The following is a 15,134-nucleotide window of genomic DNA, read 5'->3' on the forward strand; positions in this document are numbered from 1 at the left end:
GTATCCATTTTGCTGGATTTGAATTTTATGGATCATGAATAAATACTCAGTCTGAGAGTGTTTCAATTTGCAAACACCTTGTATAAGGAACCAAGGATATGGGTTTTCAATCATCACAGTGTTTCTTTTAATTGTGTTAATTCGAAGTCTTAAATCTTGACAATTGACACTATCTCAACCCAAGCCACTCTCAATTTTTCGATCCAAAATTTCTGTGTTATGGAAAATTTTTCAAAACTATTTGACTAGTTCGAGTCAGTGTATGGAAAAAAATTTCGAGTTTGTTCTACATTATTGTCATTTTCAGTTCAGAAAAATCGTAAAGTTGCCTTAAATGTATCTTTGCCTGGATCAGATTGAATTAAAGACTTTGCTGAATTCAATTACGTTCTGAAAACACTAAAAAGGAAGGGGTTTAGTTGGAAAATTTTACTCAAGAATTGGGAAAGGGAGGGGGATGTAGATTGAAGGAGGGAACACTACCTACTTCTTCTGGTCAAAAATGGATCCTTTTCTGTATTTATTACAGTACAGTGTGTCCCAAAAAAGCGGACCATTTTTTTCTAAAATAAAAAGTATAAGTATAAAGTAAAATTCTCAAAACTTAATCTAAATTGGGCAGAATAATTAAAATAAGTCTTTTGACACAATACACGTTTTTTAAGAACACCCAAAAATTCTTAACTTTTTTGAATTTTAATTTAAAAATATTTTTAACATGTTCTAGTTATCACCATTTTTTGAGTACTTTTGTCAATTTCCTAAAGAATCGGGTGTTTTTGAGTCCGCAAAACCTTAAAATTTTCTTAACTTTTTCTTAATATTTTTTCATCAAAGCCTGCTTTTTTTTCTTATATAGTTTGTTCTTATATAAAAAAGGCGTTTATAATCAAACTTTGCATCAGAACGGTCAGGTATGGTTGCTCGTGTACTGCGAAAACGCTTTATTCGGAAAAAATGGAACGCTCTCGTTCGACAAAGTCAAGTCTCGGTCCAAACAGTCAGGACAGTCAAATATTTCCTATATAATTGTTTACTTCCCAGTCGCAATGCTATCATTATACATACTCGATGTAACAATTTATTGTTTTTATGGCTAGTCATATTTCAAGATTGAGGAAAACGAATTATTGACAAAATACATCTTATAAATAAGCAGGAAAATAAGCACATTCAGTGACGAAACGATCAATTTGGTCAAGTGTGGTTTTAACGTTCTTACATGATCAATTTCTCGCTTTCTTCGAATTTTACTTCAACACTGTCTGCATGAAATATTTTGAAGCTTTATTTAGTCGATTTTTCTTTCCCTCGTTGACCGCATATATCAAAAGTCAAAATCCTTAAGAGCCTTATGCTTGTGTTTGTCTGGAATTTCTGTCTACTACAGCCTAAGGAATATTAGTGAAACACCTTCCTTTTGAAAGCTACACATCAAGATAAGACACGAAAAACTCTGTGACAAGGATATTTCCGAACTTCTCATGTACTTTTTCGATTTTCCTCTATCTGAATTTTCTTCTCTTTTGTTACTTACGGAAACGAAATTAAGCTCGTTACCTTATCTTGTTATTAATTGGATACTTCGTAACCGGTGTAATGAACATACTTGGATCACAAAGACAATCTTGTGGTATTACAATTTACTTGTTTTCGTTTGGTTTTGATTCTCAGTAAGAGTACATACTAGTTGGTTTATTGGTTGTTTTAACTGAATGTTTGCACTAAAAACAGTTAAAATATTCATTTTGCTGGTATTTTGTAGTCGGAAGTCATCAACTCGTACAAGGACATGAAAATTGCTAATCGGATAGCGTAATTGAATTGGAAATTACTTTTGAAGTTCACCTTTCGTGCTTTATGGGCATCTTTATCGAAGCATCTTGTCATAATCCTTTTCGTCTCTTGTTTCATTATCCTTTGTGATGAAAAGATGTCCCATCCAGATATCTCTTCTTGAATCAGCTTAAATGTTCAGATTAGAATACTTATCTCAAACACATCAAGAATTTTCGTTGTCGAGTTTGAACGCGTGGTATAATTAATATCTTGGGCTACTTTTAGTTGCTCCCCACTGTGGGCACAAGACCAGTGTCTAGATTGATTTTTCCGCTGTTTTCAACACTGAGTTCTGTGATACTTTCGTACCAATTTATGTAGTTAAGGTCCATAATTAAGCAGCATAGTTAGTGGTTTGTAACCATGTTCATTTTTCCATGTTTTAATATGCTTAATTACATCGTCTGTTAATTGTCTTCTTCGTATTTCGTCACTATTGTGATAAAGATATTCTTAATTGCTTATGACGTTTGTCTCAGTAGAAGTGGGTCAGTTTACCAGCCAATGTCATTTTGATCAGTTTTGTCATGGGAAGCTGGATTCTTTGTATCGCACGTGTGTATCTTAATTCTTGAGATTATTGCTCTTCCTCCTCCTTCTCGTTTACTTAGAATTGACTCTCAAAATCTTGATAACATTTCTATGGATAGATAGATCTCATGATTTTTGTTGACAAAATATGACAAAATATTTTTCTGAGAGTACAATTGATACAAATTGTGGTAAATGGAGGGAGGTTATTTTCTGGTTGTGGTTAACGTGGAATTGGATTGGATTATGATTCTGTGTAGATTTTCATAAGCTTGTTGGCTTGTTGGATTCGAATGACATCAATGCTGATGTGGCTGCACATACCTTGTTTATCAATTCTTTACCAGCCACCATATATTTTAACGGATAAAATTCAACTCAACTCCTACCATGTTCAGGGAACGACTAAGATTCGTTTTTATTCGTTGTGGCTCGTTTTAACCTGGTTAAATTTCTCTTTTCTTTTAATTGTCACCGAAACCTATAACACTGTTGTTTACCTAAAAGTAAAGCCACATATTGCAGCCGTCATTATGACGACTCCGATGATTTCGTCGACGAAAATGTGTGTTACAAACTTTGTACTTATTTTGTCATCTTTGTGGTCAGTGACCGTTCGGGGAGGAGGTATAGAAGCTTTTGTCTTCAAGTACAGTTTTTTGTGACACTGTTATCCTCACACCTACTGTGTCAAACCTTAAAAATCACATTTTTTGTCACTTTTAAAGCAATGATATTGTGTCGTCTAACATTATTTATCAGTCTTTCCACCGAATTTCAATTTTCCTGTTTTCTTTACTAACAGACTTCCTTGTCCTTCCTTCAAAAATTTGTTCTTTTGGCATCAGTTTATTTGTAAATGGTTGTTTATCTTAATGATTGTCCCGACTCTCGAATGACGGTACGTGATCGACATTTTCTGAACGTTCTGTGGTCTGCTATCTAAACATTCTTTGCTCTTCATCTTTTCTACAAATAAAAGCATGGGCTTCCGATACACGGAAAGGCAGATCAACTCAATTGTCTCTCATACATCACATGAAAACTTGTGTAAATGTCGAATTGTTATTGTCATTGCTGTATAAAGGTTGACGGCTGTTTTGTTGAAATTCTGTTTTGGATAATTTTCTTCTTGAATTTTTGTTGTAGTGGATGATTTTTAATGGCCTTAGTATAAATAGTTATCGTTATTAACAGAACTGCTTTTCTTAATTAGAGAAAACTAGATACATAATAAGCATAATTTTAAGATTCAAACTGATGGTTTATATTATTTGAGAAATTTGCTGAGATGAGGTTTAAAACGAACGGCTGGGCGCGTGTCAAGAACTTGACAGAACATTCACACGCAACAGTCAGCGATTTTGAAAATGCTGAACTCAACGATGCTTTTGTTCGTCGTATGTTATGCGACCCGAATTCTCAAACATACAGTGCTTTAAACCAATGGCTTAAAGTCTGCCCTCACGAATGGTTAAGAGAGTTTTTACAATGTGGCGGCTTGAAGTATATGTTTGCTGGGCTTACCTACATGAATATGAAAGGTAGCTCCAAATTTACGGACACTGTAATTCAGATAGAGGTGGTTCGCGGAATTAAACTTGTCATTAATTGTGCTGATGGTATCGAATATTTGATCACATCAAATGATGATTTGATTCATGTCATGGTTCTATGTAAGTATTTGCCTCTTTTTGCTAGCTTTTTCAAATAAGATTTATTCATAACTGACAATCCAGAATTCCTTTCAAAGACATATCCAGTAAGTTGCGAAATAAATGCCGATAAGGATCATCCAGGAATATCATACATTGACACATATTATAGTATAATCCTCTGAATCAACCTTTTTAGGTATCATTTTACAATACTGACTCAATGCTTTAATCATACGTTTTCTGGATGATAACAATGCTACGTCACAATTTACTTGGTGCTTTTCCTTTGTTATCAAATGAATCGTTAAGTGACTTTATCTTCCGCTGTAACAATCCTGAACTATTCACACGGGAAGGAATTCAAAATATCCACTAGACTGTATTCCTTTCTCCCTCATATTATGTGTGATGATCAAGGCTAATGATGTCAACATTCAAAATAGGTTTTTCTTTTCATAAAGATTAGTCTTATGAAAACACCAGTAACTGGGCAGACAAAACACATTAAAAATCCTTAATGAAAACCTTCTGACCTTCTGCTCTCACTGAAATTTTCATATTATGGAAATGTTACTGGACTTCTTATGACTTGAAAACGTGGTTTTACTGACTGGCGTTATATATTTTTTCTGGATTGAACACGATTAACTTAGATTGATTATCAACCATTAACGTTTATTCAGCTTCCTTATTGTCTATAAATTTGGTATCTCTGATAGATTCTGGACAATAGATAATTGTTTTGTTGGTTTAGACCTCGTTGTATTTCTCTTATCTTACATTTACCTCCAGAAAGAACTTAATGTTAATCGCATTTTTGCTCACCTTGTATCGACACCCATGATTACAGGTTTTTAAACAGGAGGAACAGTCTTGAAATTTGACATAATTTAACTAATTAATTAGTACATTAATTTACAACCATGTTAATTAAACATTTCCGATAGTCGTGAATTTCAGTAATTTGATTTCATATTTCACAAATCACTAGACCCCGCACTTCCTTAAGGTTATAGGGCTAGTATCAGTAGAATGCATCTTTTAGATCAAATGTTTCCCTAAAGATTTGGTGGATTCTTAACTTTCGATATAGTTCTGAAGCCCTCAATTTCCCATATCGTAGCCACTAAAAAGATCAAAGTCATATAATTTAACGAGCTTTCTGTTTGCAAAACAAATAGGTTGATTTATGTTAGAATCAAAATATTTTTATATAATTCGGAAGCCTTCTTGAAAAAATTACTGAATATCTTCATAAAATTGACAAAACTTGTAAAAAAGAATAATTTAATTGAGAAATCAAAAGTATTTCAGGAAATGTGAAATTTTTGTTGGCTATCAGACGCCAAAATTTGGCCGTTTTAGTTTTGATTTTTTCGATTGGCTGGATGACGGTGAAAGGAATTTCGAATGTTTATAATTGTTTGTTTATGTTCCCTATTTAATCTGCGTCATCCTAAAACATTCCCTAAAAATAAATTGTCAGCGAATTTTTCTGTCTTTGTATAAATTTGTTATAATTGAAGGGGAATATTTAATTTTATCGACAGTTCTCACCGAAAGAACATTATTAAGATCTCAATGCATGACCTTTTTAAACTTTAGGTCATCGAGACATGTTTCTACTTGAAAAACACTCAACTCTCAAAATAAAGCCCTTAGTTGACCAGACCGCGAAAGTTCGTTCAAGTGCGATTTTAAATCTGACACTTCAGAAATAATAAATACAACAATGGTAACTCGATACAAAAAAAAAAACATTTTCCTGTTTCTCATTTCCCAAGAAAAATAGCTCTACCAGTTTGGTATGAGCCTAAGATCTTCCAAAATTCTTAATCGTTTAAAATCTCTTCACACAATACTAAAGCAATCATACCATAAAACCCTATTAATTTTCATTTTTTCTAATGGGTATATCACGTAGCAGACTCATTTTAATGACTCCTGACACCTAAACACAAATCAAATGCATCCAATTTACAACTGTAAAAAACTTTCATTGCTTTGCAGTAATGCATGCGATTAACGCCATGATAAAGAACATTTCAATCATAACTTTATTGGGGGATTTTTGCTAACTCGCATGCAAAAGCTCAAAAGATTGATCGCTGATATATCTTGCTTTGTATAGATTTCGAATTCTGAAATTATTATACTGAAAAAATGTCCCTGAGTCGATTGATACTCTGTCATAAGAAGATAAATACATAACAAAGTAGTGATCGCATCAAAACTGGCGAACATCATGAAAAATAAATGGGGAAAAGTATCACGGACTGTGGTTACTATTCGGACAGAGAAACCGTTAGTTTCGGACGATTTCGAACATTTGGTTAATGATGAGGAGAAAATACAATCTATTCTCAGTAAACAGTCGTCCGCTACTTACGCAGCGCTGAATACATATCTCACAAAATGTGATGGGTATTGGATGAAACAGTTCTTAGATTGTGATGCGCTGCATTTCATGTTCAACCTCTTACACATTATGGGCCATAAAAGAGGGCCAACGCTACGGCTCCGTGATACAGTCTTGGAATTACAAATTGTGAATGTTATAAAATCTATTTTGAACGATCGCACTGGTCTTGATTATTTGTTAGACGAAGAAAATCAAGTGGTTCAGCTTGCTCTTGGTATTACTCTATCCTATACTCTGAAACTACCGTGCATGTAGACTTGAGTGATATCCAGAAGCATGTCTCTAGTTGTACTGGTCTATATTTCAATACGCGTATCATCAAAATCAGGCGAGGCTTAGAAGGAAAAAATCAAACGGTAAAATTTGGAATCTAGAGGAAAAAATGGAACTTGCATACGTATATTCCTGTGCTCTTTTGTGTCCTTTCTCTAGCATGAGAGACATATGGATTCAATTTTCTTTTTTTCTTTTTGTAGCTTTGGACACGGGGAACGTTATGGTGAAGAAACAAGTGTTCGAAATGTTGTCCGGTGTCTGCTTGTACAGTGAACGTGGTTATCAACTCGCTCTCTCCGCACTCGAAAACTTCAAGGTAAGTGAACGAATATCATTTTGTTTTCATTTCAATTATAACCGTCTGCTAATAGTGAGGTTAAATAAATCGGTGAAATCACGACGACGGACGAAAATGTAATAGGCTAGTGAGTTTCAACCAATCAAATTCCGTATTTCGACTAGCCTATTGCAATTTTTGTCCGCCGTCGTGATTATCCTGGTAAGCTTAACCTCAGTAATAATACCGTCTGTATTTGTAAAATATTTACTTAGCTGAAAATTTATCTTGGCTAAAGACTTATTTTTGCGACTACCTTTTTTGTTTTTTATTGCTTTTTCGGAGAGAGAACAAACAATGCGCGTTTTAAAGCTCTATTCCCAATCGATATTTTTATGACAGGCGATCGGAAAGGGTGTTTATGACCATAACAAAACAATATACGCAATTAATAATTATCAAAGGAATTTTCAAGTCGATGTTTTATTCCATCGAAAGTCAGAAATCTTGTTTTTCTGATTGCGCTTTGCTGTTAGAAAAAATTTGTTTTGTTTTGATGCGAAAATCAAGACAAGTATGTGATGGTTTGTGAGAGATGTTTCTTGGAAATTTTGTCATCTTTTTATTTATCCTTATTACAACAACAGACAGAGAAAAGCCAACGATATCGATTCAGTATTATCCTCAATGAGTTGAAAAATGCAGAATTGTTCGCTTACAAGACCACTCTGTTGGCTTTTATCAATGCCATTCTGATGTCGACTGTCGACTTCAATGAGAGAAGACAAATCAGAAATGAATTTATCGGTAAGACCACTTTTTTGACCAACTGACCTTCTTAAATCTTACTGAGGATGTGAAAATTAGTTTGCTGGATCTGGAAATTTTCCGCTGAGATGTCCACCCCTCTGTAACTGAATGGTCAGTTATAAATATACTGTACCTCGTTTTATAAAAACGTCCAAACTTTTTTTATAAAAATAAAGTCTAAAAATATTTTTGAAATATTCTTAATCTCGAAAAATTTTGAGAATATATTTTCTATGACGGTGTATTCTTCATATAAATTGTCTATAGCTTAGGATTTACAAATTTCTAGCTACACCCTCTCTTATAAGAACATGTAAATTTTTTATTTTTGGCATTTTCAGCCTAAAACTATTCTAACCATGTTCTTATTTATAAGGAAAAATTGAGATATTTTAGGTTTAATACTCCATCCTTATAAATTCAACCTAGTTACTTAAAAGTCAGGCTTCATAAAGTCACCATTGTTCTTTGTTTTTATTTTTGTTATTGTTCTTATAAAAAAAACGATTTAAATGTTTACCCTCTGAAGCCTCCATCTGCTTACTTTCTAAAAATTTCAGTCATATTGCCAAAAATTCGTTTCAAACAAATTGATAATTCACCATTTTGAAACATTTAGAACGCCATGCAAATGTTTGATGAAGATAATACTATTTCGATTACCAAGTTTATTTCGCTTTTTTCATAGGCGTTGCTAGAAAAATCTCTCCTTATAATTATATTTTTATCTTTGAAATTTTGAATTTGCGATGGTGAAAATTGTCAAATGTCCTTACTCGGCTAGTGAAATTTTTACGCTTTGTGTTGTGACATATCTAAAAAACGCGGGCTCGCCAATCTTGCATGGTCATTTTCCAATAGATTTTTATCTTCGAAATTTTGAAAATACGAAAAAAATGAGGGTAGATTTTCCTTTATAGCTTTTTTTGGATTATAAGCAAAAAAACATCTGCCTTCAGATCATCTTATGGAGTTCATCGTCTCTCTCTTTCTAATCCTCACAGCTCGTTATTTTTGCCTTTTTGACTGGAATATAAGACAGATCTGTAAGCTTCTTTTGTTTCATCCTAGAAAAGAAGGAAAAATCGATAGAAATATCAGCTAGTCATTTATATTTCTTGGAGAGGGGTAATTTTAATTTAGGGAAGGGAAGAAAAAAGATATTTAACGGTTTGTTATTATCCCCCTCTGTTTAATCACGACAATTCCGTCTTATTAGTCATAACTTTTGATTGTAAATGCTTCTTATGTTGTTTTTCAGGACTTGGCTTGTTGGACGAACTCACTGCTCTCAGGTAAAGCAAATTCTTGTCTTACTCAACCTATTACCCTTATATCGCTTCTAAGTATCAGTTGTTTCAAGACCAATATCCGCGGACATCGATCAACAAAGTTTGATTTGTATCTACAGAAATAAACTTTATTCAAACGAACACCGTTAGTGGGCACTGATGAGTATATTTCGTCTGCTTCTGTTTCTAAGTAATTCTGTCTATTTGTTTCGCTTTGTGTTTTACATGGTGCTCAGCCTTTTAAACTCTTTCTACACAGACACGAGAACGATGAAGACTTCTTGACACAGATCGTGGTGTTCGACGAACAGAAACAGCAAGATGATGATATGATGATCACTGGTGATGGCTTGGACCTCAATGATCACCAACAAGTCTTCAGGGCTGTCTTTGATCAGGTGAGATGAGAAATAATGTTCATAGCGGGTAGTGCAACACTAAGAGTTTACTATAATTTGTTAATTCTATACTCATAATATCTTCGTTTCGCGTGCACAGAACCAGCGGTGGGCTTTTATTATTCATGAGGAGTAGGGTCAATTCCCCAATAGGGAGGGCTCATATAAACATCCTATTCAGAATTAAGATTTCTACTATGCACCAAGCTCTAGCTTATGTTTTAACTATAAATGTCTGACCATCTATCTAAATTTATGTCCTTTCTTGAGAAAATCGTCTTTAACGAAAATCCTATTGAACTTTTTCTTTTTTTCTCAGATTGCCAACAAGCCAATCGCCAACAATTTTCTTCGTATATTACAAAGTTTGTTGATGATCGACGTTGAAAGTGAATACAGTGATCGTGTGTGGGAAATCATCGAAGATATCGTCGTCAGAGCTGTTTATATCACCAATGAAAAGCAAGAGCTGGCTGGTAAAAGACGAGCAGAACATGAACTAAAGAAAATATCGAATGCTTTTGAGCGTACACAAACAGTAGCTATACAAACGGACTTATTAAAAGAAAAGAAAAAGCCAGTCACTATGGTCAAAGAGACACAAACTGATGCAGTACCAAAGAAATTACCCAGTGGTGCAGTTGCATTACCTGGTATCGCCAACCCAGGCGCTTCTCCTGCACAGGTTGCTGCTCCACCACCACCGCCTCCTCCTCCCCCTCCTCCACCAGGTATGGGAGCACCACCACCACCTCCTCCACCTCCCCCACCACCAGGAGGTATGATGCCCCCACCACCTCCACCTGGAATGGGTGGACCACCACCGCCACCTCCACCACCACCACCTCCAGGTATGGCAGGAGTTCCTCCGCCACCTCCTCCGCCTGGCATGGGAGTTCCTCCGCCACCACCTCCACCTCCAGGTATGGGTGGAGTACCTCCTCCACCGCCACCGCCAGGTATGGGAGGGGTACCTCCACCTCCACCACCACCTGGAATGGGAGCTCCTCCACCGCCACCTATGTTTGGAGGAGTACCACCACCACCCCCACCAGGCTTTGCGCGCACTGTACCGGACGGACCAACTTCTAAGATCAAACCAACACGCACACCAAGTAGTAAAATGAAAAAGCTTCAATGGAATAAGATTCCAACTCACGTTTTGAAACGAAACAGTAGCAGTGTTTGGAATAAAGTCATTGAGGTGGATGGTGTAGAGCCAGATTATTTAATCGAAGAAGATCTTTTTAAACAAGCAGAAAAGAAAAAAGTTGAAAAAGTAGAAAAGCCAAAGGAACCGAAAGAGGTAAGATTTATGTTGGTATCTTTCGAATAAAATTTAAACATTCATTACTGAAAAGTTAATACCAAGTGGTAATTTGATTTGTATTTACTCATTTTCCATTAGATTTCTTTATTGGATCCGAAACGAAGCATGAACATCAATATCTTCTTGAAACAATTCAAAGGAGGTCCCGCGCAACTCATCGAATGGATCCGTATAGGTAATGCTACCGACATCGGTGGTGACCGTTTGAAATGTTTGGAAACGTTACTTCCCGATTCTTCGGAGAAAGAAACGATCAAATCATTTTCTGGTGATCGAAACAAACTCGGACCTGCTGAAAAGTTTGTCGAACTCATGTGTGAACTCCCAAGGTAATGACTTTTTCTTTAATTTTACATTGAATTTTTTAACCATGTGTACGTGGAACTTTCTGAAAACTTTGAATAATTTAGTTTTAACAGTTACTATTTGATGTTTTCTTACGTAGTCAAAATTTATGGAGAACTTCATTAGATTAGATCCCGATTTGATAGCTCTCCTTCTCTTGATTGTAGTTACGAGTTCCGAATCAAGGGTTTGATCTTGAAAGAAGACTTCTTGGTCAACAAAGAAAGTTTACAGCCACAAATCGAAGTCTTCAAAGGTGCTGTGGAAGGTAAAGAATAAAGATATTTACAGCACTTGTTATCACGTGCTGATCTCTTTCTATATTCGCATGGCTCTCAAACTTGACTTTCTGGATTTGTTCCTTGATTTTTCTTCACGAACTCGTATTAACGTAACATTTAGCATAGACTTACCAACTCAGAAGATGCTCGAATAAGAGTTTCCTCCAGAAGATAACATATATGAAACATCTCCTGTTTATAACACAAATTGCATGAAATTTAATTTTCCTTTTATAGACATTTTGAACAACGAAACGTTACCGGAAATTTTGAACTTGATTTTACGCGTTGGTAATTTCATGAACCATGGCTCGCATGCTGGCAATGCAGAAGCTTTCAAGTTCAACTCGCTGTTAAAGTTGACCGATACTCGTGCTAATAAACCACGAATGAACCTCATGCATTTCATTGTGCAGGTAAACTACCTTTTCATATATATCCCATAAATCCATAGTGGCCCTGGTTTTTTTTTACCTCAGTGTTTTCTTGATTGAATAGGAATTGTACTCCTTCCTATAGAAGAGAGTTTATTGTTGCAAAATGTAGATTTTTTAGTGTGTGCTGAAAAATTCCTTCTTCAATCAGAAGTTTTTTCAATGATGTTTTCTTCAAAATGTAGGTAGCAGAGGACAAAAAGGAAGCCTTATTAGAATTCCCGAAAAGCATGACCCACCTCGATGCATCGGTCAGGTTGAGTATCGATAACCTTGAGAAAGAAGTGGTCACACTGAAGAGAAGTTTGGAGGCTGCTCAAAAACAACTCGATAAAGTATCGGAAGACGTCCAGGAACAAATGGGAGAATTCTTGGGTGTAAGTCTCCTTCCTTGCAATTTTGGAACGATCAGAGCTCTTTCAGATGTATGGGAATTACTAAAAGGTTGCTCTTTCTACAGAAATAATCCTATATTCATGATATGCACCACTGCAATGTCTTCGTTCCACCCAATAGCTCATTGGTTGGAAGTGACGTAAAATCAGTCAATACGTCACTTTCAACCAATCAGCTATTGGGTGGAACGGAAGACATTGCAATGGTGCATATCATGAATTGTACTAATGAACAATGCAATGATATCCATATTCTCTGAAGTCTTTCTGTTAGATTGTATATCGGATTCGTTCTGTGAATTATCATTTTGTGTAACTTTTCGATTTTTTCCAACTACAGCAATCCATCATTGAGATCACAGTCTTAGAAGATCAGTGCAAAGAAATCCGTAAGCTGGTTGCAGAGATGGCCAACTATTTCTGTGAAGAGCCAAAGAAATTCGTGGTGGAAGAGTACTTAAACATGATGAAACAATTCTGTGAAAAATTGACCAAAGCTAAAGATGTAAGGGCTGTAACTTTTTAATAAAATAATGAGAAAGGAAGACTTTACAGCTGTACAGCATTGTACACATCTTAGAATCGTAGTATTTTAGGGGCAAGTTGAGTAGCTTAAAATATTAACGACAAAATCAATTGTTGACATTTTAAGCCTGATCGTTGATTCATTGAACAGAAGTTCTAATCTGTCATACTTTTTTACCTATCAACGAACCCTCTTCCGTCATTTTCAGGAAAACGAACAATTCAAGAAACAAGAGAAGAGGAGGATTGAGCGCGAAAAGAAGGAGGCCGAGGAGAAAGCCAGACGGGAAAAACTGGGTATCAAAGAAAAACCAAAAGGACGGAGAGCACCTCCACTTATCGAAGAGAAATCTATCATTGATAATCTGTTGGATGAAATCAAAAATGGTTTCCCTCTCAAGAAATCTCAAGTGACGTCACCTACCAAGAAAGAAGCACCTAGCACTAAAGAAAACGTCGACCCAAAGAAAGCGAGAAGAAATTGGAAGAAAACGAAAGCACTCGCTTCGTTGATAGGTAAATATTTTTCATAAAATCGTATGATTTAATATGATCCATTTTCTTTCTTGATTCAGACAAAACTACGTGAACGAGTTATAGACTTCCTCATTCGTCGATTCCCGCTGATATAAACATTTCCCGATTTCCATTTTTCTGGTATCCTGGGACGAGTTGAACGGTTATTCGTGGGAACAGGATTGACCCCCTGGCAATTCACATGACCATTTCATTTTTAACATTCCTTTCAAATTCTTTCATAGTGACTGGCAAGCAGAAATCAGTGGAAGAGGAAAACCGAAAAAACAAAGAACTTTCAATGTTAAATAGTGATTCTGATAGCTCTAGTAACGGACTTTCCAATGGGAAAATTTCGAACGGGGAAATCTCTAACGGACATTCAACAGCGATAAAAACGAACGACGAGGAACATTTATCGAACGGAACGAGTAAATCGAGCGATCTGAAAGACGAAAAAGTTCCAACGGAACCGATAGACGAAGTCGATAATACGAGCGGTAAAACGACTATATTCCGTGAGTCGTCGATAAAACCAAAAAGGGCGTCCGTTTCAAGTCGGACATCTGTTTCGAGTCGGGCATCTGTTTCAAGTAGGAAGTCGAATTCGGACGTCAATGACGCAATCGCTAGCCTGGACGATATCGAAATAACTGAAGCAGCGGCTACCAAAAAAGAAGTGACTATTACAGAGGCTGAAAAGCCGAGTGAGATAATGAGAGTTTCGTCTCCTAGGAGAAAGAAATTCTCTCTTGATAACAAAAAGGTAGTTTCGAACAATGACGTTAAGTTAGATAAGAAACAAAATGAGAGTGTAGATGTTGAGTCGTCTTATGAATCATGCTCAGCAGAGCAAGCACAACCATCCCAATCTATGCCTAATTTATCCAATGACTCCGTTGAAGAGGCCGTTGAACTGGACCAAGCGACGCCGAGAAATGCCGTCTCTGAGGGTGGCCTCAATACGCCGAAATCACCGAAGCCAGATCGAGAGAAACCAAAACGTAAGGTTGTTTATCACCGTTACGAGGAACGCTTCGAAAAATTCCAACGCAAGCGATAAGGAGAAATTTATTCCCTCTTTTAATATATTATTTCTACGCGGGTTTAGATTATCAGTGATCACTTTGACAGGTTTTCTGGAGCCGTTATTTTACTTTTTTCATTGAAATCTCTTTTCTGGAGCTTCAAATTTGGATTAGACAAATGCAGACTGGACACAACTTTTAAAGGTGAGAGTTTTTTTTTCATACATAGTTTAAAAAATAAATTTTTCATTTTCATTTTCGTTTGAGAATTTTATTTTACGCAAAAGTTTATTCATTGTACATAGAAACTACGCAAAATTTATACAAAGTGTTATATTGTTGTAACAACAAAAAGAAAGAATTATTTGTTAAAGAAATATCTACTTAATATTCTAATCTTTCCAATTTTGTTTCATTTCAGTCATCAATTACCTCCACCATATCAATACATCAGATACACATGACCAACAAGATGGGTCACATTCTCATACACAGCACGATGCTTGGAACTCTCAACATGTCGCATACTTCACACCACTTCAAATATGCACTTTAACACAATCTGAGAGATCGTGGAATTTTCCATGATCACACCTCCGTCCTATAATACCCATACAGTGTATACTCTATGAAGTATTTCAAACGCACACACAGAGTCAATCAAGAACACGGCATGAGCTAACCTGTGAAAATATTATGCCTTGCACTAGACACTACTTATGCGAAATTTTTGTTTTCTCTACACATGCACTTTCCAAGGAGACAAACTTTTAAATA

The 15,134-nt window shown here is 35.8% G+C and overlaps 1 protein-coding gene across 11 annotated transcripts in view; it reads left to right on the top strand.

Annotated features, from left to right (window-relative positions):
* Window positions 1-15,134, top strand: part of LOC136819250 (inverted formin-2-like) — a 33,199-nt gene that overhangs the window by 15,632 nt on the left and 2,433 nt on the right. For 8 of the 11 annotated variants that reach the window (XR_010848414.1, XR_010848411.1, XR_010848412.1 and 5 more), the window contains 12 exons: window positions 6,927-7,042; window positions 7,651-7,810; window positions 9,075-9,108; window positions 9,365-9,503; window positions 9,823-10,809; window positions 10,912-11,162; window positions 11,346-11,446; window positions 11,697-11,875; window positions 12,079-12,270; window positions 12,629-12,793; window positions 13,023-13,329; window positions 13,575-14,333. Coding sequence is in view for 5 of the 11 variants with exons in the window: in XM_067075474.1 (XP_066931575.1) it covers window positions 6,927-7,042; window positions 7,651-7,810; window positions 9,075-9,108; window positions 9,365-9,503; window positions 9,823-10,809; window positions 10,912-11,162; window positions 11,346-11,446; window positions 11,697-11,875; window positions 12,079-12,270; window positions 12,629-12,793; window positions 13,023-13,329; window positions 13,575-14,333 (3,390 nt within the window). In the remaining 6 variants the exon portion in view is untranslated. Of the gene's footprint in view, window positions 1-3,374; window positions 4,047-6,153; window positions 6,665-6,926; window positions 7,043-7,650; window positions 7,811-9,074; window positions 9,109-9,364; window positions 9,504-9,822; window positions 10,810-10,911; window positions 11,163-11,345; window positions 11,447-11,696; window positions 11,876-12,078; window positions 12,271-12,628; window positions 12,794-13,022; window positions 13,330-13,574; window positions 14,334-15,134 lie in introns of those variants that run through there. The other 3 variants (XR_010848416.1, XM_067075475.1, XR_010848415.1) reach the window with 2 other exon arrangements.

This window comes from Clytia hemisphaerica, unplaced genomic scaffold (genome assembly GCF_902728285.1).
Source record: "Clytia hemisphaerica strain Z4C2 unplaced genomic scaffold, Clytia hemisphaerica genome assembly, whole genome shotgun sequence".
Lineage (NCBI taxonomy): Eukaryota > Metazoa > Cnidaria > Hydrozoa > Leptothecata > Clytiidae > Clytia > Clytia hemisphaerica.